The sequence below is a fragment of the Epinephelus lanceolatus genome, chromosome 9 (assembly GCF_041903045.1).
Source record: "Epinephelus lanceolatus isolate andai-2023 chromosome 9, ASM4190304v1, whole genome shotgun sequence".
NCBI classification, from domain to species: Eukaryota; Metazoa; Chordata; class Actinopteri; order Perciformes; family Serranidae; genus Epinephelus; species Epinephelus lanceolatus.
Genome location: NC_135742.1, coordinates 29,861,550 through 29,887,692, shown reverse-complemented (window position 1 = coordinate 29,887,692; position 26,143 = coordinate 29,861,550). Strand labels below are relative to the sequence as shown.

At 41.0% G+C, this 26,143-nt stretch overlaps 1 protein-coding gene across 1 annotated transcript in view; it reads right to left on the bottom strand.

The window, feature by feature from the left end:
- bin3 (bridging integrator 3) overlaps positions 1-25,023 on the bottom strand; it is a 31,238-nt gene extending 6,215 nt beyond the window's left edge. The window contains exons 1-6 of the mRNA XM_033618789.2: positions 24,892-25,023; positions 17,214-17,262; positions 15,924-15,964; positions 10,404-10,465; positions 8,571-8,707; positions 3,743-3,783 (exon numbers count right to left, since the gene is read on the bottom strand). Coding sequence (XP_033474680.1) covers positions 3,743-3,783; positions 8,571-8,707; positions 10,404-10,465; positions 15,924-15,964; positions 17,214-17,262; positions 24,892-24,899 — 338 coding nt within the window. The 5' untranslated portion in view covers positions 24,900-25,023. The remainder of the gene's footprint in view (positions 1-3,742; positions 3,784-8,570; positions 8,708-10,403; positions 10,466-15,923; positions 15,965-17,213; positions 17,263-24,891) is intronic.
- Positions 25,024-26,143: the final 1,120 nt, after the last annotated feature.

Here is a 26,143-nt window from a genome sequence, read left to right as displayed (position 1 = left end):
AAAAAACACTTGTAATGAAGAGTGATATAGCTTTTTTGAATGACTCATTTCATCTGTGTAGGCACACTACTACAATACTTTATTACATGCGCCTCTGCCCATAGCGTTATTAGCCACAAAATGTGTGGGCTTCATGATTTACGTTCCTCTCCATGCCAACCCTTGCCCTGCTCTGCTCTGTGTGGCAGATGAGGGAATCACTGAGAACCTGTAGATTGATTGTGAAACCATAGACTGCGTCTGTGTCTGCCTGTGCACCTTACCAGAGGGCAAGGGAGGGGGGGGGGGGGTAGAAAGTGACGCGCACTGAGGCTCAGTCTCAGACAAGCAGGGATTGTTTTCTACAGGAAGTTAAGCAAGGAGTGGTCTTGTAGCGTTTGAGTGACATCACGGAGCTCAGCTCGGCCCAGCCCCGCAGCCCACGCTCTACCGCTATTTATAAAATACCACTTTGGCCCAGTTTATGGCAGGGGTGGATGCCGATCCTCAAGTCTACTATCTGCTCCAGTGTACACATACTTGAAGTGCCAAGGGATTATGTAACTGCCCTCTAGGCATGACTGCTCTCCAACACTATTGGCTGATGACAACGCGGCAGCAAACCAGCTTTCAGATGACACAAAGGCTGATGGCATTCTTAGCAGCGCACTTCACCTGACAGCACGGTGCAATTTCCTCATGACACATCATGATGGTGTGATGTTTGTACTCTAAAGTGGGACAACACTGCCAGCTAGTACTATGTTTCAGCACACTGAGAGACTTAAGGGCCACTGCTCTCTTGGTGCTGAAGGAGGCGGAAGAGCTAGACACAAAGCCAATTGCTTGTTAACCCATTCCTATCCTTTCCGTGCTGGATGCTGATCTCTCACTGTTACACTCAGGGCTCTCTGTGTCCAGACGTTATAATGACTCAGCTGTGTCAAAGGCTCCCACGCGGGAATATGCAGTAGTGGCCCTGGCTGAAGGTGACTGTACGTACTTTGTAATGAGAGCTACTGGACATTTCCCTCGATGTCCTGGCCTTGGCTTGACAACTACCGGTCAGCGGGCTAGGTCTGCATTTGCGGTCAGCCTGGTCTGAATGAGGTCTCACGCTGGCTGAGGGCTGCGCGGGGACCAAGGGCACACCACTGTCCATGTGACAGGTCAGGGTGTGGTGAACAGACTGGATGGAAATAGCATCTGGACCAGAGAGTGTGTTTATGAATAGCTGCCAATCCACAGACAGGCCAGTCTGACCCGTCGGCCAAGCCCAAGTCTGGTCTAGACACCCTCAGTCTAGGAGGCTGGCTGTCCCTTTTGACTATCACCATCACATAACTCACAACTGCGAAAAAACACTTAGCAAACCACTAAAAATATGGCAAAGGGAATTGTTTCTGTGCAAATTACCACTTCCAAAGTGTCACGGTCTCAGATGAAGACTGAATAGTGTCAGACAAGTATACGTCACGAGGACGGTTTTGTTAAAATATTCTCACTGTAAAAGTAAAATAACTTCCACCTGTTGTATAAACCATTTAACAACAGTGGACCATGGGAACTCGTGTGCGTGTATGACGTACATGCCAGCAGAACCTCTTTTGTCTCTTTTGCAGGAGAGTTTGATCTGCCACGACTTGCCTTGTGCTTTGTTGATCAAAACTCAACAACAACAACTCAGCTGCCTGGATACTTGATACACCAGATAAGATGGAAAAAAAGATAGATGACCTCATAGCAAACATCCTGGGTAGAAAAAAAAAACGGAACTTCGATTGCGAGATCAAATTCAATACCTGCCCCCCAAAAAATTGCATCAGCCCCACAGCTAAGGCCAAATAGTCCCATTGGTTTCAGGCCTTACAACGTGCTCCAGGCAGAGTCTTCCTCTAAGTGAGAGGGGTTAGTGTGGCCTGTCCAGTTGTGGCTCAACTCAGGGCAGAGGTCTCAAAACAGGCTTGACTTCTGTCTCACCCAAAAGAGCAGCAGAGCAGAAAGGGCTAGGTTAGGAGGCCTAGATAACACAAATGCCTCAATGCCCACGCACTCCCCTCCCCTCACATAAACACGGTGATGTCATTCAGTGACCCCGCTGAGTGGACAAAATTCACGTCTAGGCCTGAGAGAGAAAGAGACACGAGGGGGGGGGGGGGGGCTGCTTTTTTTTTTTACTTGTTTACTGTACATTTTATCACACCAAGTATTAAGGATGCCAAATTTTTAAATAGTAATAACACATGAACACAAGCACGTACCTAACAAACACACATACATATGCTTACATACACACACATACACAACCCATTCAAGGTCTTCCATTAACATTAACGTTCTCCTTTTCAACTCTTCTCTAATTCTCTTTAAGATGACACAAGATCACCAATAGAGTATTTTTTGAGACTAAGTAAACAATGACAAATATTCATTAGTGATGGACTAATGGAATCTTAATGGAAGCTTTAAAGTATAGTAGCTTTTGTGTCTCTGTTTTCTATAGAAGACACTTTGATAAACTAATAGTGCTGTGTTTTTAAGGGGGGGGGGGGGGGGGTGTTAATAAAGACGCCAGTTTAGTTTGGCTTCAAAACTCATTTATGTACTTACTTCCTCTGCTCTATTTCAGATTCATGTAAATGCCTAACTTTATGGTCTAAAATACCATATTTGTGAGACAGCATCCCCTCCAAAATCTGGGTTGGTGTTTGTGTATGTGTGTGTGTGCATGTTTGTGTGAGAGTGTGCACTGTCCTGAGACAGTTCTCCTCCTCAACCAATCCACGGCTCTGGGCCCAGGAAGCTGGGCCCTTTGCCATATTCTGAGCCTGCCCACACGTCCGCCTGCCGCCCACCAGGAAGAGGAAATTAGAACCATTCCATCCTGTCATTGCTCCGCCACCAGAGCACACGAGGAAGAAGGGGCTTAACACACACACACACACACACACACACACACACACACACATACACACACAGACACTAACCCAACCTATTCATGTTTTACAGAGGAATCTCTTAACAATGGTTATTTAAAAAAATTGAACTAACAAGCTTCTGGGGTTCAACATAAATTTGTAGTAGAAACATATGCACACACTCTCTTACTGAGCAAAATCTCCTGGGAGGAGCCAAGAGGAGGAAGCACAACCTTAACAAGCGCTCCGGAAGAAGGGTGGGATAGTCCAACCACTCCCTTTAGTACCTCTGCTTTGCATGTGCGTGTGTGTGTGTGTGTGTGTGTGTATGCTTGAAAATGTGAGGCTTTAGGAATGGAATAGCACTCACCGCCTGCTCAAATGGGGGCGAGTATTAGGAATGAGAACCAAATAAACTTTCTTCCAGACGCACAACCACCACAGCAGCACCGCTCACTCCCTAGTTCATTTTTACAGTCTGCATTACTACACTTCAGGCCTTCCAGTGGTCGAGCACCACCAGTGTAAAGAGCAGAGCTGGGTCAAATAAAAAAATGTTACAAGGCACTGGACTTAATCTGCTCCGTGTGTCGTATGGCTTTACCACATCAGGAACATTAAGCCACAAAAACTGAACTAAATTGCCTTTACAGTACTTTCCTGTGATTTTTTTAATGCATCTATATTCCCTGTATGGCCCTTTGTGGGGAAAAACCCAACATTCGTGCTCCAAACAAACGGCAACAGCTCTTTGACCCTGGTCTGGTATAGAGAGACATTTAAAGCCAACCTCTTAAAAAACAGCAGTAACAATAAAGTATTGAGATATCCAGATGGACACTTACTTTTTCAGAGGGTCAATAACGGTCTTCTGGATCTGGTTGACCTGTAATAAACAGAAAAATTGTTAACATAAGCAATAAGCACCTCTATACCAAGGGAAGAGACATGAGACAAACTGTTATTCATTGTCAAATTGAGTTACATCAAAATTAAAGTCGGAGCAAAATAGCATCTAAATCTCTCACTCATTAGCTGCAAAGTAATGCCACTGCACAAACATCAACAATTGTGTATAATTCAAACAGAGCACTCAAGAAAAAAGGGAGGGGGGGCTTGCAAAGAAACTTTCGTGACGTTGACTCTTTTATTGTACACAAGCCCCGAGGAGAAACCCCTGAATATTCATTGAGCTTGCGATACAAAAGGATGGAACTGTCAGGGGACGGACATGAAAGCAAAGCCCAACTGATTTCAAATCCTGTGGAGGGTGGGCTGCCTTACAAGATGAAAGTTCTTTGCAAACAAACATTTTAACAATAACAGTTTATATTTTCCTGCATTCTGCTTCTGGTTGCCAGAACCGACAGGGGAGGGAAGGAGGGGAAGGGGGGTGTTAAATGGAAGTAAACGAACATCTCATCTTGAGGCCTCCAGCCCCGGCACCAAGTCTCATCGACAGAAGTTGGCGCACAATTAATAAAGTTTCCACCGTCATTTACAATGCAGATTCAATATGACTACTGGATCTTCGAGCATGACAGACTGCTAAGTTAACCAGGCAATTGAGTCAAGTGAAGAGTAAATACTACGAAGAGTAATGGAGGATTTAGAGCAGTGAGATGTGAAGTGACAGCTGCATGAGAACAGTGAGCAGCAGCTCAACTAATCATATGTTCACTCACTATTGGAAGGACAGTCAATCACACAACAACAAGGAAGCGAGATCGCAGCTGTGCTCTGTAAAAATGCCCTGACCATCTATGAGAACATACAGCAACACTCACTGCTTCACACAGGCAGATTTCCAAGTACAAAATGGTTGATTGTGGTTTGAGGGAAAACAGAGAACCAATAACAAATAAGTACATGGGAATTCACATTTTCTTTGTTTTACATATTCACACCATCCCCCCCTCCCTGACTTGAGCTGCGCCGCTGCTTCTAAGGTGAGAGCATGCAGCGAGGAGGGAGAACAACAGCGGCAGATTTGCTTAAGCATGCTGGTGCCCTCTACCCTCTGCCCCTTCCCACAGAGAGGGGGGGCAGAGCTATTCCTTGGAGGCCCTGCAGAGCCTGAGGCCGGCGCTCAAGCAGTAGTCTCCATCAGTGAGTCACGGGGCAGAGGCCATCCCGGCACACAGGCCTCCCAAAAATACACACAGATCGCAGAGGAAATCAATATCCCTCCAAACGGAGCATCCTCTACTGCGCTGCCGCCATCTACACTGGGGCTCAGCTTCGGCAGCAGTGTGCCGGCGGGGCTGTGCGCCCTCCTCAGCCCCAGAAATAAACACACAGACCTGGGCCACTGCTGCCTTCATTATCGCTGCACGTTTTATCTGCTGGCTCTCTCACTTGCGGGCCCTGCGGCAGAACATCTCGTCTCAATGCGGAGAAGAGCAAAGGGTGGATGCTTTTGTGTCTGTTTTGCAGGAGCAATAGGGTTTGCTGTTGGTGCCGTCAGAATCAACAGTCAGCTTGAAGGGAGAAGCTCGAGTAGTGTTCCAGTGAGCTGTGCTGGATTTTAAACACCTAGCAAACCTGGGGTGATATTCCACATAGCAGGCTGACCAAAAAGTGCTCACAATCACTATTTTGCCTTCAGCTCACTTTCAGCCACACAGCCCTGCCCAAACCTGAAACTGAACATTGTGTTAAGGCAAGGACTTTTATTTAGTAAGACTGAAAGAAGTGCAGAGAAAATCAGGTGTGACCTAGCTGTCAAAATCCACTCTGGATGAAAGTGTGTTAAAAAAACACACAACCACGTCAATACAGTTGGTGACTGTTGTCCTCCACAAGTGAAAAACTGTGCTGGGATCAAAGTGCCTGGCTGAATCAATGTCAAACACGTCCCAGTCAAACAGGAAAACTACACACCATGGAGCCAGAGAATGGAATCACAAGTATACTGTATGAAGAACAGTCGCTCCTAGAAACTGCTTACAGTGTGATAGTACAAGATCACATCTGAATGAGGGATGACTGAGAGACTTGATGAGGTTACTGAGGGGAGCAGGCAGAGAAACAGGTTACAACTTTAAAAGAAAAAAGGCAAGCAAGTAAACTTTGACGCTGAAAGAGTATCTGTAAACTTTGGTTTTTAAATGATATGGGAAAAAAGAGGTGGACCCAACATTACTTATCCAGTGACAGTCAAGAGTGTGTGGTAGCACTGGTGAAAAATTACCTTCAGGTCCAAATCTGAAGACAGTGAAAATGAAAAAAAAAAATCTAATTTGATATTGTATAAAATCTGAAGAATGTAGAAGTTACTCTATACTGAAACAGTCAAACTGGCAGGAGTGCTCTCCTGGGCATTCGACCAAGCCAAGTCCTGGAACATACGCACCCCGGGTCACAAACCCACACGCTCAGTCCAACCCACATTCTACTTTGTCTAGTCACTCAAAATGGCTCCTGTAAAATTTGATGAGCTGTGAGCAAAGCAAGTCTGAAAGACTGGTATGTTATAGCTGAAGAAAAAAGGGAAAAAAACAAAAGTGACTGTTATAAAATACAGTAGTTGCTTAAAATCCACCTTACACATTTTGCATGTCTTACAATCAACACAAAGTTTTTTTTTGACATTTAAGTTGTTTTCTATCAATGTAGAAAATAAGTTCTTGACATCACATTACACATGAAATACAAATCTTGTATTCAACTTACTCTGTGATGATTTTTACTCACCAACTTGTGCTAATTAGACAATATATTTTTAAAACCGATGCAACTCGTTTTAATGATTAGACATACGTTTCTATGGATTGTAGCATGGACACAGCTTCACTAACATATCTTTGGAAATATGTAATAGTTAGATTTTTTATGGAAACTGAATCCAGTTCATGAGGTTTTTGCAGAAATCATGTCCACTCAGTCAATATGTACAAATCCAGATGGTGTGCTGTTCCTGAGATATTCCATTACAATTTTACAGTGCAATTAAAAATGAATCCAACTTTTAGAAAGGTATGCATATTCGGCATCTTGTTAGATCATTGTTGTGGAGTTATGAAATCATTCTGGTACACAACTAAATGTGAAAAGAGAGGGGAATATTTTGAAGGAAACAAATGTGAAAAGCCCAGAACACCTAACAGCAGGGCAATGAGTCAAGAAAACACAGATGGAAAAAAGTCAATCGGTATATGCCTTAGTGTGATCTCCTGTATTTTTTCCTCTTTAAAAGTCTACCCTTCACAGTGTAGTGCCTTAAGGATGCACACATGCGGTGCCACTATGATTCACATTATAACTACCTGTGGCGATGATTCTAATCAAAAACCTGAAGTGCACCCGGCAAATAATCTGAAGAGGCCTGACAGCTAAAGAAGAGATCTTCACAAAGTACAGCTGTGAAAGAGCGAGGCAACAGTATGCTGTGTTGCTTACAGTTCTGGAAAGAAATGCCTGCCTATCTACGGTTGCCCCTTAGGACAAAACATACAAGAGTGAAAAGCACAAAGATTACGGGAAATGCAATCCAAAATCAACAAATACTCAAAAAACACAAAAAAAGTGCAACAACAGAGGAAACGGAGGTCAATAAATTGATGGGCCATATTCTAGCTACACTAGCAGTGTGAGTCTACGGATGGCAATGTCAGTTTGGGTCTGCCAGTTTGTCTGTCAGTCTGTAGGTAGGACCTGAAACTTTGGTGGTTCCCTGGCTGTTCTTTTATCTAGTGCTACCAACAAAAACGTAATGCTGCAGGAGGGATTTAAGAAGCTTATAAGTGTTTTAATTATTATAACTGCAAGCTTATTATAGTTGCTCTTCTCTATGAAGGAGGGATTTTTTTTTGCTGTAACCTTTCAACAATAGGGGTTGCCAAGGGCAAGTAAAATGCCACATCAGACTAGTAAATCTAGCTACTCCGTTACCCAATCGAGCAAGATTGGACAAGTGGTAAACAAGCCTGAATTCGTAGTGGTATGTGTAATGTCATATGTATATTGTTGTATATCTATTGTCGGTATATGTAATATGGTATATGTACTGTGGTATTATGTGTATTGTAGTATGTGGATTGTGCATGCTGTGTCCTTGTTCTGATTAATTTACTTGGATAAAGAATTTTGATAACAGCTAATACCAAAAACAACTGGTATATGGTAAAAGTTAGCTTTGGGCAAGTTGATTTCTGACCCACTTGCCTGACTGGGCAAGTGAAAAAAAACCCAAAACATTTATGTTGCTGTATGGACTAACCATTGTTGAAAAAAAAAAATGCAGTGCTGAAGTCAAATAAATTTTGTGTATTACATATTTTGCTGTTGAGAAAAGGCCTTTCCATTGTACGAGTTATTTTAGACACCAGTGAGTCACAAATGCATCAATCTTCACAGCTGATAACCAGTAGCTTGAGCTTATAGAGGATGATGCCACAGATGCTTTTCAAAAACAGCAGAAGGAAAGACATACGGATAGTTTTTAGTCCACAGGCTGCACAATATTGACAAATATGAAAACATGCATTTCCAACAAAAACCCGTCTAGTTTCCTACTTTGTATGTCTGAGGAAAGACATTTCCCCCGATACCCATCTAATGGTATCTGTGCCAATGGCAAGTGCCAAGGAAACAAAGCAGAGAAAGACAGCAAAAGAGTGAGATAACAAACTAAAAATTAAAAGTATGAAACACTGCGGGATTGGATCTGACCTTTTCCTGGTTGAAGGCGTCCATCCGCCTCATGGCTGTATCTAAAGCCGTCATGGAGTCCAAGAAGGCCTGGTCCTGCTCACACAGCGGGTTGCTGAGCAGGTCTGCAGAGATCTTCACTGCTGCTTTGGACATGGCTGACGGACGCATATGCACACGCGCACACGCGCGCGCACACACACACACACACACACACACACACACGCGCACACACACACACACACACACACACACACACACCAGAGGTTACTGTTAACACGTAATTAAATAACTTTGTGAAATACAATCATGTACACTACAGCCCATATAAATGGTTACTGAAGATGTCCTCATCTACACATTCTAATCCAATTCAACACCAGATTTGTACATTTTTCTTAAACCATTATAGTGGATTACCCTAAGGCTTAAAGCATTTCATCAGTGTCTGTGTTTGCATGTGGTAGGGTCTTTAAAAGTGAGCTTTTGGGAAAGAACTAACGAGCAAAAGCAGAATGGCACAGTGCTGCCCCCATTGTAAAAATGTGAGGGGTTGGTGGGGCGGGCTGCCGTGTTGAATATTTACCAGAGAACCAAGAATCTATGCAATGTCTCTACACTGACAGCACCAATTACTGTTAATCTGCACTCATGCCACTTTGTTTAGACACAGAGCACATATCAGATTATGGCTTCACAGTCAAAATAAATGAGCTTCACTGAGGAGATACAAGCTGACAGGAGAGGCTGTGGTGAAAATGGGCTTCATGGAGATCTGGAACAGTCACTGGTATCTTTTCACACTCCCTCGGGATTCTCTCAAGACCGATTTTCAACCAATCAGTTATTGTGGTGTCACATTTCTGCATCTCTCTCCATTTGACAGGTAACAAATTGCTTGATTTGGCCTTGTCTGATATGACTGAGAGACATGTTTATTATGGGGTCATGAAAATCAAAAGGTGACATGAGGGTAGTGATTTAATTATTTGTGTTTGTAAGGTGCAAGTAAGTGAAGCTGAAACAACACGAACAATTCCTCAGTATGAAAAGCACAGTTATCCCTGCCGCTTTCGTTGCCTTCTGTTACTTAGTCTAATTGAAACTGTGAACCGGAGCAAGCCTTAAAAGATATTATCGTCCCTCACCAGCTAATTGGCAGTGAGTTCAATAGAGCTCTGCATATCACCACCCTTGACTTAATAAATGACAGTGGATATAGAAAGCAGTGTATTAAATGCAGTGCTGACATGCAGAGTAGGTCCAGTTCTTTGTTTGGTAGCAGTTGGTGGAGACGGGACCTGTGCAACAGATGGAATCCATTAACGATAATGAGGGCCTGACAGCTATGACACTTTGATGATGCAGACATCCATATTCCAGAGCACAAAGGAGAGGAAATGAAGAAGCCTCTCACTCCTCCATCCGTCCCCGCTCCTCCACCCCCACAACTGACTACTTACCACAGGCCATGTCTACTGCTGCTTCCCAAATACACAACTCCAACACCAACAAATAAGCAAATAAAAAGTAGAGTAAACATGGTTTCTGTGGCAGACAAATGTATGAATAAATGAAGGCAAAGATGGCAGTAAAAATTGAGCCTTAACTGAACACTGCACAAATCCAAAACGCACACACTATGATAGCCTGGAAAAACCCATAAAAGATTAAGGCAAAAGCCCGCACTCTTGTCTCATTTGTCGAGAACTGATGCACCACCATACAAACCAAGACAACCAAAGCTTCTTTATAGCCCTGAAAAACCTGCCAAGCAACATCAAGTATGTTGGTGAACAAGTGGAGATCAATGGCGCACCAGGCTGTAACACACAAGTTGGTGGCAGAACACACCTAAATCAGCCTCAGTGCTTTTCTTCATGTCCTTGTGAAGCTTTTTCGTCTGATCCTCCAGCCTGTAAGACAAGAAGAAGAATGATTATCCGCCAGCTTCTGGTCTAGTAATGCAGTAAAGCATCAGTTACACTGACAACAATGGGAAATATGAGCTGAGATGTATAGCAAACAATGGCATTAGTCAGAAACAGAACAGAAAAAAAACATTAAAGTGTAAAAACAATGGAACACCATCTCTACACCCTTATCATAATTAATCTATATACAAATCAGAATCTATTCTATCCAGTCAAGACGTGTTGACATTGACAAAGAAAACATCCAAACCAAAAACCTAGAGAAGGAAATTAGTATATATAAAAAACATGGTTCAAGAAGGAATTACACATTTCATTGGTTCCACATAAAATGTTATTATAACATCCGTTAGCTAATTAATAATACCGGGAATCCTTCTTGCTACTGTCAACTACATTTCCGCTCAAAAGCATTAATGTCTTCAATCATTCCACTGCACATATTCCATTGATGGGTGTTAAAAATGGCAATTACCAGACTATGGAGGCTGAAAACACATGCCATTCATTATATCAATTAAGGCAAACGAGGGGTTTAGAATCTCCCCTGAGACTGCTGTCATATCAGTTCTCCTGGTTTGATGAAAAAGGGAATGTGGTGGGGTTTCATTTCCATCTTTGCTTTGAGGGATTATATTAACAAGGAAGACAATAGCTGTGTAATCCCATAGGATTTCTGGTGGGGGCACTATGGCCACTGGCCACAAGATTTAAGGACACTGGTAACCCACACATGGCTATAAAAACCACAAATGGCAGTCTGATGCCTCCAAATACAAGGTTTTGGCAGGTTTTTTTATTGTTCAGCAGCTGGGAAACAGACAAACAGTGGTTTACTCCAGTATAAACACAGGTGCAGGAACCAAAAATGAATGTCATCAGTTCTCTGCTGCCTCAATCCTGCCTGGTAAAACCATAAAAACTAAGCCGAAGGGCTTCAATGGAATAAAGCCCCACAAAATTGCTATTTTTGTTTATAATTATTATTATTATTATTCATTTATCAGTGAGGCTTTCAATTTGTCCACAGGACACACAATAAGTTAGCTCACACAGATACATGTCATAAATCATGCAAAATAGCATGTTGGGTCCTGGGTAACTGTCAACAATGGCAGCAGATACATTTAGGTCATGTAAGACTGCATTTGTATCAGCTTTGATTTTAGATTGTGAACTCTAATTGCAATTTAATTTATTCATTTGTTGCCCCAACAAAGGGCTAGTACACTGTGATGATGCAGGGTTTGAGGGTAACTAAAAACCATTAATTATTTCCTATCACAACTTGTCCTGACAACTTGTCTTGACATGTTTTAGGATTTTGCACTGAATCGCCACAGACCAGATGGAGGTTGTTCCAAAAATGTCATTTGCAGTAAATGATGTAACTTCATCCTTTATTGTTCACACCACAGGAAAAAAAACATTCTGTCAGAACAATCTCCACAGTAACTTCTTGTATTCCTCTCACCAATTAGATGTAACTGGGTCTCATAAGCCATATCAGCCTTCTTCTACAGTCATCAAAATATACTCATACATTCCCGATATTTAGAATAGACATTTCTAAACGCAGGGAATGTGCCTCACATTATTGTCAATGTTATTAGCAATACTTCCGGCAGGATTTAGTCAGTATAATAATTAGAGAGCTTCTTCCTGTTTCAATAACAAAGGTTGCCCAGTAAATACATTTCCATGATCTTACAATGAGAGCTCAGGTCACTGTATGATCAGACAATCATCACAGTTTTTCTGTTTTGTTGAGAACATCTATTGAGAATCTAAAAGCTGACCGAAGAGGCAATACTTCCATGAAACTATTATATTACAATTATTTGAGTCATATCTGCAGCTAGAAAATTGCTCCTGACAATGTTAAAAACATATGGAAATACTGATATGTGGTCAGTTTTATCATTTCCATCTTTGTGATGGCAGCAAGTACCAGTTAAGGAATCATACTACATAACTCAACTTAGTTTTGAATGCAATTCTGAACGCCAGTGAAGTCAATAGAGGGCATCATGCAAAACAAACTCAAACTAAAATAGTCTTGTAAATTGGCTGACACAGTTAACACTTGAGAGTAATGAAAGGAGGCAAATATGGAATGAGGAAAATAACAGTATAACAGTAAAACCCTGCCAGTCATGGAGATCGGGTTGCAGGATAGTGGGTGAAAGCATCTCACTATGTAAACAAACTAGCATGCTCTGAGTCCAATGCCTGTACACTCAAGATGTGTTCTTGTAGTGCTTGTTTGTGCATGTGAGACTCATGTTCCAGATAGTACCTCCTACTTTAAAATGTGTTGCACAATACTGTTGCATCTTCTCTACTCAGTCAGCGCTGACAGTGAGAGAGCCATTCTGGATGAGTGCCAGGTGAGCCTGCAGTCTCTTTCCAAAAGGTGCTAATAGAGCGGCCTATTGGAACAGCTGCTGCTCCTTGCTCCTGTGCCCCAATGTTGGGCCCGTGCAGCCACAATCATCAAGCCACATCACCTAGTGAAAACTGGAAAGACACTACCGCATTTTATTGCACTTTCACACACACACACATCTTTTGCACAACACTAGATAATGAACAAGCATTCAACCATGTTTGACCATTCACACCAGATTCCTTTTGGGTAAATACCTGCCATTCACACAGGAATCAGGCCAGGCAATACAGTTAAGCCAATTAGCATTCAAGCTGCTAAATGAACTGAGGCTGTCATTTATTGATTTCATGTTTTTGGTTTTTGTGTGCTGGACGGATAAATCACCAGGGCCAACAGACTGAGCGATATTTGCTAATTGCAGATATATTGTATCAGTGTATATGTCATGTCAAGTATAAAGTGATGCTGTTACATCGTTTACATTTATTTAAACCATAATATGTAGTGTACTAGACATCATTTGTTATAGCTATGATGTCTAGCTCACTACATATTATGGTTTGAATTCTAACAAATTCAAGGGTTTCTCATAAAAAATGTTTGTGTTATGTACCTATGTTTAAAAAAAATAAAAATAAATCACCTAATATGTTATCAGACTTATGTATCTCTAAAAGGCCCCCACACACCGAACCAATATCAAAAAACTAGTGGCGACGAAGGCTGACTGTTGTGTCGCCTCACGTCACCTGTGTCTCGGCCAAAAAGCTGGATTTGAACACACAGCAAAGACAACCCATGGCTAACTAGCAAGTACGTTCTAGGCCTGTGTGAGAGGAAGTTACTCTCCATACAAGCAAGCAGTGGTAGTCTGCATTCATCATTAAAAAATGGGAACCGGATGACCGACAGGACGACTTTAAGATGATAGTTAGCCAGTTAGCACATTAACAACACAACTCAATGTTGAAAGAACGGAGGATATTTACCATGTGCTAGCTAAGAATAACGCAAACAATTACATACCATTTTTTGCCTAAAAGCTCAATGGCTAAAAAAATGATCTTACCTAATATAACAAGTATGTTTCGATCACATGTCATCTTGACTTTAGCCATTTGTTTCCTTCTCTCACTTCCATTTTTTCTTGTTATGCAATGAGCTGAACTGCCAATCAGAGTGAGTTCATTCACCAACTGGTTCTGCCATCTCTGAAGCTGATTCAACACGCTAATAAGCCGGAAAAGCCGACTAGTGCCAGAAGTATGGGACATACCACAAAACTAGAACAACAGATGCATAGCAACGGTCCAACACTGACTGACAGCTGACTGTTGGCCTGCTGTGTCAGTGCCCTTAAATACTGACATCAGTATTGGCCTCAAAAACCCTGTATCAGTCAGGCTGAGAAACATGCTGCTGTGCACATGACGATCATATTTCTTTTGTATTTAATATCATTAATGCAACAAAATCTTTTGCCAGGCAGGCAGAATTCAAAAACAGAAATCATGATGAAGCCTACCAAGTATATTTAGGCCACAAATGCACCACGGTGTGTTGATATGAATCTCTAGGGTGGAGAACCTAAAAGTCTGTACATGCCTGCCGCTCTGACTCATCTATAAGGTCTATTGGCACCACACCTTCTTGATAATGGGCCCTCCTACTCAACAAAACCTGAGAGGAAAATGGTGCTCCCACTCATTCTGCAGGGCCCTCAGGGAATTTCTATAACCTCAGCCTCACAGTAAGAGAAGGCCCCAATGTACTGAGCTCTCAGGTCTTGGGTGTTTAAATGCTCTGAACCCCTTTCTCCTTTGTTTCATTGAAAATCTGACATCATGTTACTCAATTTGAAGAAGGCTAGTAAAATGATAGTAGTTAACAGTTTATGTATTTAAATTTAGTTTTTAACGTGTAAAAAGCCTTGAAAATGTCTACATCCACAAGTTAATGAAGTACTTGGACATTTGAGCTTTTTTTATATCTATGAACACTTATAGTGCATTCACAGGAAATTTCATTAGTTTAGAACTTCTAGCTTTAATCTAAGTTTATCAGAGATTGAGGGGAACATCTAATGGAAAGAAAGCTCTCTTTCCAAAGTTCTAATTTCAGACTCCACCACAGCTCAAACATGAGTCCTTTCACAGTTTAATGTTTAGAGAAAAAAAAGCCCCAACACAGCAGGGATTGGCAAACTGTGTGAGACAAAGAAACTGTGAGTACAATGAGAAACATGTTAAAGTGTGAGTTTCTCAGAGTACTTAGTAAATACCTACATGTACACTTATAAAATAGCTATGATGTATATGTATAAAAGTTTGGACTGACATGCATACATCTGTGAAATGATCTGCCAGTGTTTTGATTTCAACACCTTGGTTTTGTTACAGTGTGTGCGGTACATTTTCTAGTTTCTTCTGTCCATCCATCCATCCATTTTTGTATCCTCTTGTCCTCTTAAGGGCTGCGGGGGCGGGGGGCTGGATTCAATCTCAGCTGACACTGGGCGAGAGGCAGGGCACACCCTGGATGGGTCACCAAACTATCACACCTCTGACACATAAGCCCCTTTTACACTGCCTCTTCAAGGCAGGAATTTCATGCTGTTATTCCGCCTTACCATGTTGTGTAAAAGGTAAAATCGCCGAATGGGGGAACAGAGTTGTTTCACCTTTAAGCCGGCATCGGAGGTAGTAACAGTGCTATAACGATGTCTGTATAAACAGGAGAACCGGCAGGAGAGGATCTTGGGACGGCACAGGTTTGACGTTTTAACGACGTGTTTTGCGTGTGACCCAACGGGCCCTCTTCCTCCTTGACAAGTATGTAATATTTCTATTTCATTTATAAAATACATTGTGAGACTTGGTTTTACATTAATCATGCACGCATCGACCTCCAGCACACAACACACAAAGTAGGTTTTGAGTTTATTGTTACCCTGTCAATCACAAACACAAAGAGACATGAAAACCACATTTAGGAAACCTCTTCATTTGTCTATCTTCATTTCGACCATGGTTTAAAATGCAGACTTACTTTTGGAGCTTGTCATATTCTCTCTCAAAGTCCCTTTCAACCTAAAAGAAAAACACATTAAATGTAAAATGATGTGGTACCGTATTTTGAAATGTGTGTAAATTTAATTATCATAAGGTCACACAACAATCATTGAGCAATTCTTGACTAGGGTCTGAGGAACTACATGTCCAGAGAACTAAGTCAAGAAGAAACTTGGGGACAAAATTTCTGTTTACATTTTCACATCATCTGAAGAATGAAACAGTTTAGGTAAATTAGACTGATAGAAAATTAAAAGGTGACCACATGGTTTGAGATGTAATACATACTAGCAACAACCAGTGCTGGTTTGTAGTCTGTTGTAATTATGCACATTGTTTGAGTCTGAAGGTCTCAGTCTCAAGGCTTGTGTTACCACTTAACCAAGGTTCAATGGTTTACCTTTACCTTCATGCTAATAGTTCCTGGCAAATGGTAAATGGACTTGTACTTGTGTAGCGCCTTTCTAGTCTTCCGACCACTCAAAGCGCTTTCACACTACATTTCACATTGGCCGAGGCTATCATACAAGGAGCCACCGGCTGCTCAGTTCGCTGGTTTCATACATACTCACACACAATTTGTGGTTAAGTATCTTGCCCAAGGACATGCACACTGTAGAACCCACCCTACCTCCTCAGCCACAGCTGTCCATGTACTTTCTCAAGAATAGGGACTTTCTGGGATGAACAGACAACAGCTAAGGGACTATAACTCAAGTGGTTTCAACAATTAAATCGCAGGTAAAATGCTTGAGTACATTGTTTTCCCAGGGTCAGCAAGGTTCTACAACAGTTTTTCCAACCATACCTCTAAAACATGTCAAGTAGGTTACAGAGGCAGCACGAGTTCCTGGCTTGTGGTTCGATGGGCTCCTGGATGTAAACACAGTGGCCACAACAACGAGGAGGGCAGTTGACACTTTGTCACCAGAGGATCATCTAACTAGGTTGCCTCTAACCCACTCCCTGGTTTTTACCTCAGATGGCACAGGAAGCTGGAAAACCAGCCTGACAGGGACTGCCGGGCCACAGACCCATTACAGTGGAAGTGGTTTTCTCCAGCAAGGAGATCACCCACTCACTGTCACTTCAAGGTAACCACCTCTGCCCCCTTGCATGGCTCACACATCACTCTTTTGGGTGAGGCACTCTGATGACATTATTTAGACTACTATTCATGTTGTATTTGTGAAGCTTAACAACTACAGCTAACCCTTTACAAAAACAAACTGCCTTATAGTAAGTTTTAGATTTCTGAGTGACTTACAGTTTTAGAGACAATCTGCTTCTTTGGTTGTCCGATCTTGAAGGGAATCCTGAAATCAAACAAAAACAAATGTCAAGTGAGCACATATGAGCAACTGGGAAAAGACGACCTAAAAAGGGGGAATTACTAAAAGCTTAGATTGCCATCAGTTGCACGAAGGATGACTAGACGCTGGTGCAAGTCTAAAGGTGAGTGCTTTTTTCAGATCCTTGACACCAACTATCTGAAGCTGTTAATTCCTGCTTCTCTGGAATGTGCAGCTAAAGCCATATACATTAACTACATGTCATCACTAAACACATCTGGCTCCCATTGCAGGCGGATATCACTGAACAGAAGTGGTTGTCCCCTCTGTTCTGTGTGGCTTTACTGCATGACCCCGGCTGGCAATCAAACACAGATCCACATGCCATATTGTATATCAGAAATAGTAGGCTGAGCCTGGACACCTTGACTTGCTTTTGAAAGAAAACTTGAGACCAGTGCTACAAATCAGTCCAAAAACAAAACATGTCTCAGGGTTTAGTGCAACTGCAGCAGTTGCACCTCATTTTGAGAATGAAATACAAACTTTTCTTCACTCTTGAAAGACAAACACACCGACATCCTGACTATAGTTTTGGTAAAAGAAACCTGTTCCTTAGTTAAAACAATCTTTTATCCCCATTTCAAAACCTTGCCATTGCCTTAATAAGTTGCTGCCGAGCATGAGAATGCTTTGGGGATGCAGAAGACAGAAAAAAACTGCCTTGCCAATGTGCCTGGCTGTAGGTTGTCATTGATGTGGCACTAATAGCCTGAAATCTAAGGTATATGATGGACAGTTGCTGCTGACAGGCAGGGTGAGGTAGCAGCTGCGTCAAAAGAAAGGTGTGTAGACTAATGAGATGGAAAAGAAAGGGTGTGATGTAGGGCCTAGTTGTGCAACCAGGGAATGCTACTGATGTGTGGGGAAGATCCTTTTGATGACAGCTCAATCACACAACTCTACATGGTCAAATAATGGCAGGATTAATCTAGTTTAAAAAAAAAAAAAAAAAAAACAGGTTTCACTACTGGCACAGGTATCAAGATCTCCTTTGATTTGGTTGCTCTCTGTTGGTGCTGTGCTTTAGGGTGTATTCGGTACCAATTGCCCTGACCTGATCAAAATTGAAGTTTTGAATGAAACCTTTATCTATTACAATCTGTACCAGTAACTGATGCCTAAAAAGATTTTGTTGCTTTTGGCTGTGGAGAGGTTTCACCCACTGTGTCATCATTCGGGTGAGCCAACACGGAAAATAACTACAGAAATTACTCATCACCATCTTATGTGACTCACCTTTCTCTGATTACCTGATAAGTACACTATAACGTCACATTAAGTACAGCACGTACGTAAGCGTCCTTGAAGTTGTATGGGATTCCCTTTCCAAAATACAACAGCAGCATCACTGAATTTAATTACCTTTAATTAACTGAATGCAAACTTAGGTTGGAGATCAATCTGTGCTCCCCCCAAAATTACAACAAGGAGAACAAGCCTCGCACAGACTAAATCTATGAGAAATAACCACTTGAGAATCAATTCAGCCTGGTCAGACACAGACCAACCATCCCATCACCAAAAGTTGCCTCCCTTAACACTAGTTTATTGTGTTGAGTGCACATTCCATTAACCTTTCAGTCAGTGTGGTTGAGCACCTACTTCTTGTGATCACTGTTCCTCTTACTAATGCAGTGTTCCTTTGTTTGGCACATGCCCTCAGTATTTGTGGGAAACCTTAACCCACATCCTTTTTTCGGTGTTCATGAATGATGAATCGGTAATTCAGGCAGAAACTACAACTACACACAGCTACACAAGTGACTCGTATATATTAATAGGTTTTATACTAATAGGTACTATGCACCTTGCTACTGGAACAAACTGCAAAACAAATTGGAGACACTTATTCCTCTGAGGGATATAAAGGGGTTTCTTGCTAATAATATTTGTGATTGTTTTAATTAGTGGGTCTGTGTGTGTGATGATTGCTTTGTGTGATTGTATTGTCTTTATTATGATGTTTTACGTGTATGTAATTTTCCTCAGGGCTATTTTGTAAAAGAGATCTTGATCTCAATGAGACTTTCTAAATAAATAAAGCTTAATTAACTAATATGTGCAAGAGTAGTGCGTGTCCATTTTAACAATGAACTATTTTATAATTGAAATTTCAGGGAAAATAACTCGACTCATATGTGAAAAAGAGGACACGTAGTGGTCACACAGTGCCAAAACACGGCCAGTGTGTCTGTATAAAAAGAAAATTGACAAATACATCCTTTTCCACCAAAATTAGGACAAGTAAATGTTTTTTAAAAACAGGCAATAGACTGCTTCCCCGTTGCCAGTAGATTTGAGTTGATGAGTGTGCCTTTCTGTTTTTTTTACTGGTGTGACACATTCGATGTCACGAACATGCTGGAAAAATAGGTCAGTAAATAGTAGAAAGCAGCATGCAGGTCAGTGCAAATGTTACAGTAGTTACTTATTTTTTATATCTCTTACTTATTCAGTCTCTCTCTCAAACCTGTTGCCGACTAATTTTGAACCATGTTCGAGCACTGCTTGGACGGAGAAGGACTGTATTTTGTGGTATTCTGCTCATTACTGCACTACACTGGCAAAGGGGCTAAATACAGTGGGTCCACATGAGTGTCATATGTCCATCACTGCTGATTGAAGCCAATAGGAGCCGGAGCCAATAAATACCCGTGACTACTGCAGTCATTTGTCCTGGGAGGAAATGCCAACTGTGACCTTTCCAATTAAATACAAAAGCAAAATGTTAGCGGGTGTCAGTGGTTTTTCTTGTGCAGTGGGAAACGGGCTACAAACTGTCACTTTGTGGATCTGGTGTTGAATGTCTTTTAAATGGAGAACACGAGTGGCGTATTCAAAGTGATTGTGCAATTTTGCATTCGTTAATGTTTTTCTGGTTGGACAATTGGTTTTCTACCAACATTGCACAACGTTTGGCAACAGCTTTTGATGTCTGCTCCCATTTGGTGGGTGTGTCGTGGAGAAACTCATGACACCCTTAGCAGGAGCCCAGTGGAAGAGTTCAGTATAAATACTATAGTGTTCCAAACAGCCATAAATATACCATGAAACATATATTTAAATGTTAGCTTTCAATTTTCTCTTTTAGTACGTTTTGGCAGGGCTGACCATGACAGACTTTATTTCTTGATGACTTCAAGAGTCCAAGTGTAACCTTATTAGGGTGGATTTTCCCTTTAATGTACCAAAGGATATATTTGCTTAGGGAAAAAAACAGTAGACAGTCCTTAATGTTATAGATTCAGAGTATATCCACTTGTACGAAGAGCCAAAGGAAAGTGGTCACTTTCTTCAACTGCTCATGAGAACTGGCAAACACACAGAGTGAAGTGTGCTTCGGGGAGGGAGAGGGAAAATGTAGCAGGCAACCAGAGGGAGAGAATGAGAAAGAGGGAGGATGGTAGTCACTGTGAGAATCATTTCTAATGTTTCTTCACACAGCCATATTTCTGTAGGGGCTGTCACATTTAGAAACACTGGTAAGTCGGGTCCTGTGAACCCAGAACTAGTGTCTGACATGGCAGAGGCCCGACCACAAGACAGCTGAAGACAGAAAACTTGTGTGTTACACCAGCTGAAGTCCAAATTTTTCTGAAAACAAATCTAAGCCTATGGCAGGCGTGGGTAGTTCAGCTGAATATTGCCTTGGTATTTAGTGCAAAATACTTTGGACAGTTTAATAAATGTATGTACTGTCATTATTAGTGCTGTCAAAAATACTGATTTATTAATACATAGATTCTTGATATTTGAGATGGTATTTATACTTTTATATCTGCAGTATCAATACACCAGTACTAGCTGTGCTTTCTCGCTTTCTCGTTAATTTTTAATATAGTCATTTTGCTGTTTTCTGCTACAAACCAAAAAATACATATATATAGTCGTTATCATGTCATGGCCTTGTTATATAGTATCAAAATGGTATTGAATATCAATCATTTTCAAGGTAATGCATCCAAATGAGATATTCCAGTATTGTGACAATACTTGTCGTTACAGTATATGCAAATATCACAGCACTTAACAAAGATTCACTTAGCCAATAAACATTTACTCAAACAAGAAAATACTGACCAATAACTCAAGAGATAAGTAAATATGATCATATCAGGGAATAGGATTGTGGAGAATCAAAGTGACAAGAGAAATGATTGGTAATACTCAGTCATTGCCCATTTTCAGGCCCAGATGCGTAAAAAAAAAGTGTACTGTTACTCATCTACTGTTGTCATTGTTAAGTTGGTCAACTTGAATTGACAGAGCTATCTGATCTTTGCAGTAATAGGCTACACGTCACTGCCATCAAGTAAGCACGTAGGCCAGAACAAAGACACGACAGTCTTCTCTATCCGGGACACATTATGCACCGACTGGAAGAACCAATGGCTTTTCACTAAAACTGCAAATGTGTATGCCATTAGAGGAATAGTGCATCATTCGACCTTGGATGTTCCATGGAGCACAGAGGGCTAGTTGAAGATGTTGGGAAGTGGAATTGTTCTGATGATGACCCCAAAGTCAAACCTCTCACGTCATAGAAGCAAGTGTACAGGCTCTACTGGAATGCATCAGTCAGCAGAGCCCATAAAGGACTCTTTTCACTGCTCGAGCACCCCACTCTTGACCTTGTGTTTGGCGGTGCGTGCTGGTAGAAGCGTCGCTTGCCAGCTATTGACTATCTGACTGAACTGCATGACGCCATCTTGCTTACTTGATTACCGTCTTCCCTGAAAATGACACCAAGAATGTGTAACGTATTATAAAGGGAGTTAATGCACACACACGTCACAGACGTACTGAAAGACTTTGTTATAATACGCAGTCATTTCTCTGCATTTCCTCTTGAACTACAGTCATGAATTGTTGAAACTGACATTTATTCAAACCTCTTTTTAAACTCCTATACAACGGCACACAACTGAGGAGGACTTGTATGACAAACCTTCCCATACTTGTAATAATCAATTAGACTTACAAATGAATCCTGAATGTTGCAATTAAACTCAAAACATGTCAAAATAACAAAACAGAATTCCATCCTTGTGGATGATTTGCAAACTTCCTAGAAAGTGTAGTAGAGAAAAAAATCCAGCTTCAAGACAAACTAGAGAGTGATGTGTCAGATGAGCTATTATTGTCTTACCGGCCATTTCCCAAGGTTCTGTCAAACAACCAGCATGTTCCGACATATACGCACTGACCAAAGGTTTGTCAATGTTGAACTACAGATTTGATCCGTTCAAACTAACAGCCATTTGAATTTGTTTTTAAAATCCTTCAATACATAAGCAAATTACTGGTACCACACACAGTAAGCTATGAAAAGACAATGAAACATGACATCCCCTATCCGAAACATACAATACACAGAGTAATGAAGGCAGACTTTACAGCAGATCAAACATCTTGCTCGGCGTGATGGGGGACCATTTTCCAGGAACAGAAAACAAAACTTGGCTAGAAAATTAGAAACAACTTGTTGCCAAAAATCAAGACAATACAAATGCCCACCAAACAAAATAAACTGTAATACCCCATTCTTTGCTGTGAGCAAAACATGAACAGAGTATATAACACTACAAATTCAGACTATAGCTGTTTTTACAAAGAGCCAAAATGAAAAGACAAAGTCAAGCAAATGATAAATAATCTCTCAGACATCCTTGAGTCTTTACTCATAAGTAAAGGTTTTAGGAAGTTTCTCATCGCCCCCTGAGAGAGCTTAGGTTGGGTCAGGAACTAGTGCTGATGTGGGGCTGTTACCCCAAATGATACATTATATAGCATAGAGAGATACTATTTAAATAACCATAGCTTGTCTTAAAGAATAGTCAAGAATCATAAATGCACAAAACATATTCTGCTGAGGATGAGTAGCTACTTTTTTTTCCTTGTTGCCATGATTTGGCTGAAAATGATAGTACAGCCTTGTTTGCTGTTGTTTACTTTCTCAGGGACGTCACCAGCTGGATGGAAGAGCTCTGATGACAAGGCCTGCAGATTCAGCTAATATTTGTGCAAATAATCCATTCAGACCATGTCATAAGACCAACTGTTCACACCACCTCTCTTCATTCATCGAACTTAGTTCTGTGATCATCTGTTGCTTCATAGAGAAATACAACGCACTACAAGAACCAAAAACTTCCAAATCTTCAAAGGGGCCTTGGTTTAACAGTATGTATTTTTATATTATACAACAATAATGACATGGAAATCACTTTCTTTTCCTTTCCTGATTAGGGTTATTTTCATTATTGAGCAATAATTCAATTACTTTATCAACTGATGGAAAATGATTTGGAAAATGGTGTAAACTAGGAAAAATGCCCATCACAACAAAAAAGTGATGTCTTGACATTGGTCGTTTCATTAAAACAAACTATTCCAAACCCAGAGATAATCATTTTACTATCACATTAGACACAGAAAAGCAACAAATTCTCACATTTGAGAGGCTAGAATCAGAAAATATTGGCATTTTTGCTTAAAAAAGTATATGACTGAAAAGTATAATCAGTCGCTAATATAGTTGTCAAATTACATTTTTTTTGTCTATTGATCAAACGATTAATCGACTAACTGTCAGCCATAATACTTATTACAATGACTACAGCTGCGGGGCTAAGATGACAAATGATACAATCGCTTTTGATTGAACACAACCCAAAGACGTGGTCTACAGATGTTAAACTGTGCTCATTTGTCAAAAGCTTTTCTTGCTCCCAGATAAATTCTGACTTGTGGATTGGGAGCTAAAACTTAAGGCAAATGCTTCCCAATAAAGCTCACCCAACAACTATCAAAATTGTGCTGCAATATTAAAACACTTGAGCATATGGGTGGTCTACATGTTAGGGGTATCAACAGCCTGACCTAATGTTACTTTCTAGGTATGACTCAATCCATCGCCACTTGTTAGATGGTTAACGACACATCCTCATCATCATATTACTATTATGCCCACGCGGAAGTCCAAAAAGTAACACAAATCCTGTGTTTCAGAAATGCTTGTCAAGATGCTACCGTTAGCCAGTACATTGCTAGCTGATGATTAAATCCCTTTAAATGGCTTCAGCGCTGACCCTGTTGACCCAAAAATTAGCTTAACCGAGTTTCCATGTTGTGCTAAAGGCAGAACCTAGGTTTATTCAAACAGTATGAACAAACAGCTTTAACTTCAGATAGTAGCGTTTGTTAGTTTTGTTTTTGTAGGTTATTTGCTCGCTAGTGTTTAAGCAACCAAACTAGCATCAACTCGGCAACGTTACTGTACAAGTTAGCTAAACACTCGACTTTATCAAGCTCCCTTCGGAGCTAAATTTTTACAACGACTATTACATTGCTAGCGATTGACGATAAAGACACTGCTGGTTATAAGGTGTCTAGGTGAGGTTTTAATTCGTGAGTTTAACAAGCTAACGCTAACTCCTGTTCTACTGTAACGATAGTTTATGTAGCGCTATCAGGAAATAGCCGGAGCCCGGTCGCCAAAACATCTGTTGTAGGTCACTATTATTATATCATTTCAGGTTATACTTTCAGTCTAACACGCTATATGAATACTGTAGTGAAAATACATACCAGCTCATTTTGACTGAACTTTTATTCCGGTTTCATTGGATGATTTTATCTTCCGAGGACTTCATCCCTTTCTACCAGTCAACAGTCGAGCTTTAAACAGGAAGTCCGGAGCTTAGCCGCCCCGCTTCCGCAGACAGCGAATAAAATACGGTAAACGTTACACTTTGCTCATATTGTAATAGAGCACGTCTAATGTTCATATACTATTATAAAATGTGTGTATATTTAGCCATATTCATAAGCTTAATTATCATATATGTGTGTGTCTGGTATACGAGAGGCGTGCGTGTGTGCGCGTGCAAGGAGAGACCCAAGTAAACTGAAGGCAAGTGATATTTTTCTTTATTCAAGTACTTACATAGAAATAACAAAACAATTGCATTACAACAAACTGAAGTGCCGAGTAAACAGGGGAGCTTGTCTCCCCATCACAAGGATATAGTAAAATTCATTTCAATATTCAGCTCATCATAAAAGGACCTTATTATAAGGTAATAAAAACATGAAATAGGCTAAAGACATCCACAACATTTTAAACAAGACCCCTTGTTTTCTTGGAAAAAAAAGAAAAAAAAAAGCCAACAGAACAGTTATCCCAGTGTGTGTTTTCAATTGTCTGTCTTGAATTGTTGTTAGGTTTATCCCATTTCACCCAATGTGACTTATTTTCATGCATAATAAAGAAATGAGCACCACCCACAGCATCTGGGGGCAGCACTTTGGAACATTTCCGTGCACATGCAAACATGAGGATATACTGTAATGAAAAGGAAACACAACACAACAGAAAACAGTGAGTATCGACTCCATCTGAACACCATAGTGTCACCGTTGAAGACCACAAAATCCCTGAAGCCACCCTGTAGTCCATAAAATGACATGAGTAGCCTATATTATCTACACATTATTGAAATCTCTTCAAACATGAGTTGTTGTTGTTTTTTAAATCTTGAAATTATTAATCGTCACAAATGAGCCCAAGCCTATTGCCCTGCCCGAGGCCAACTTCACGGAGACTAAATCAAACAGTTAAACACAAAAATTAGCACAAGGCTGCCTTCAACTGCAAGCAGACTGAGGTCACATTTATGATTTGTTTCTCCTTTGGAGATCTCATCTCATTATTGTTTTTGATCAGCCAACCCTGCAACCCAGTTTGGCACAAAGATGGCTGCTGATGTTGGCGCAGATCCAACATGGAGCAGAGAATGAGGATGAGGCAAATTCCAATTTCAGAGCGTTCAGCCGCCCA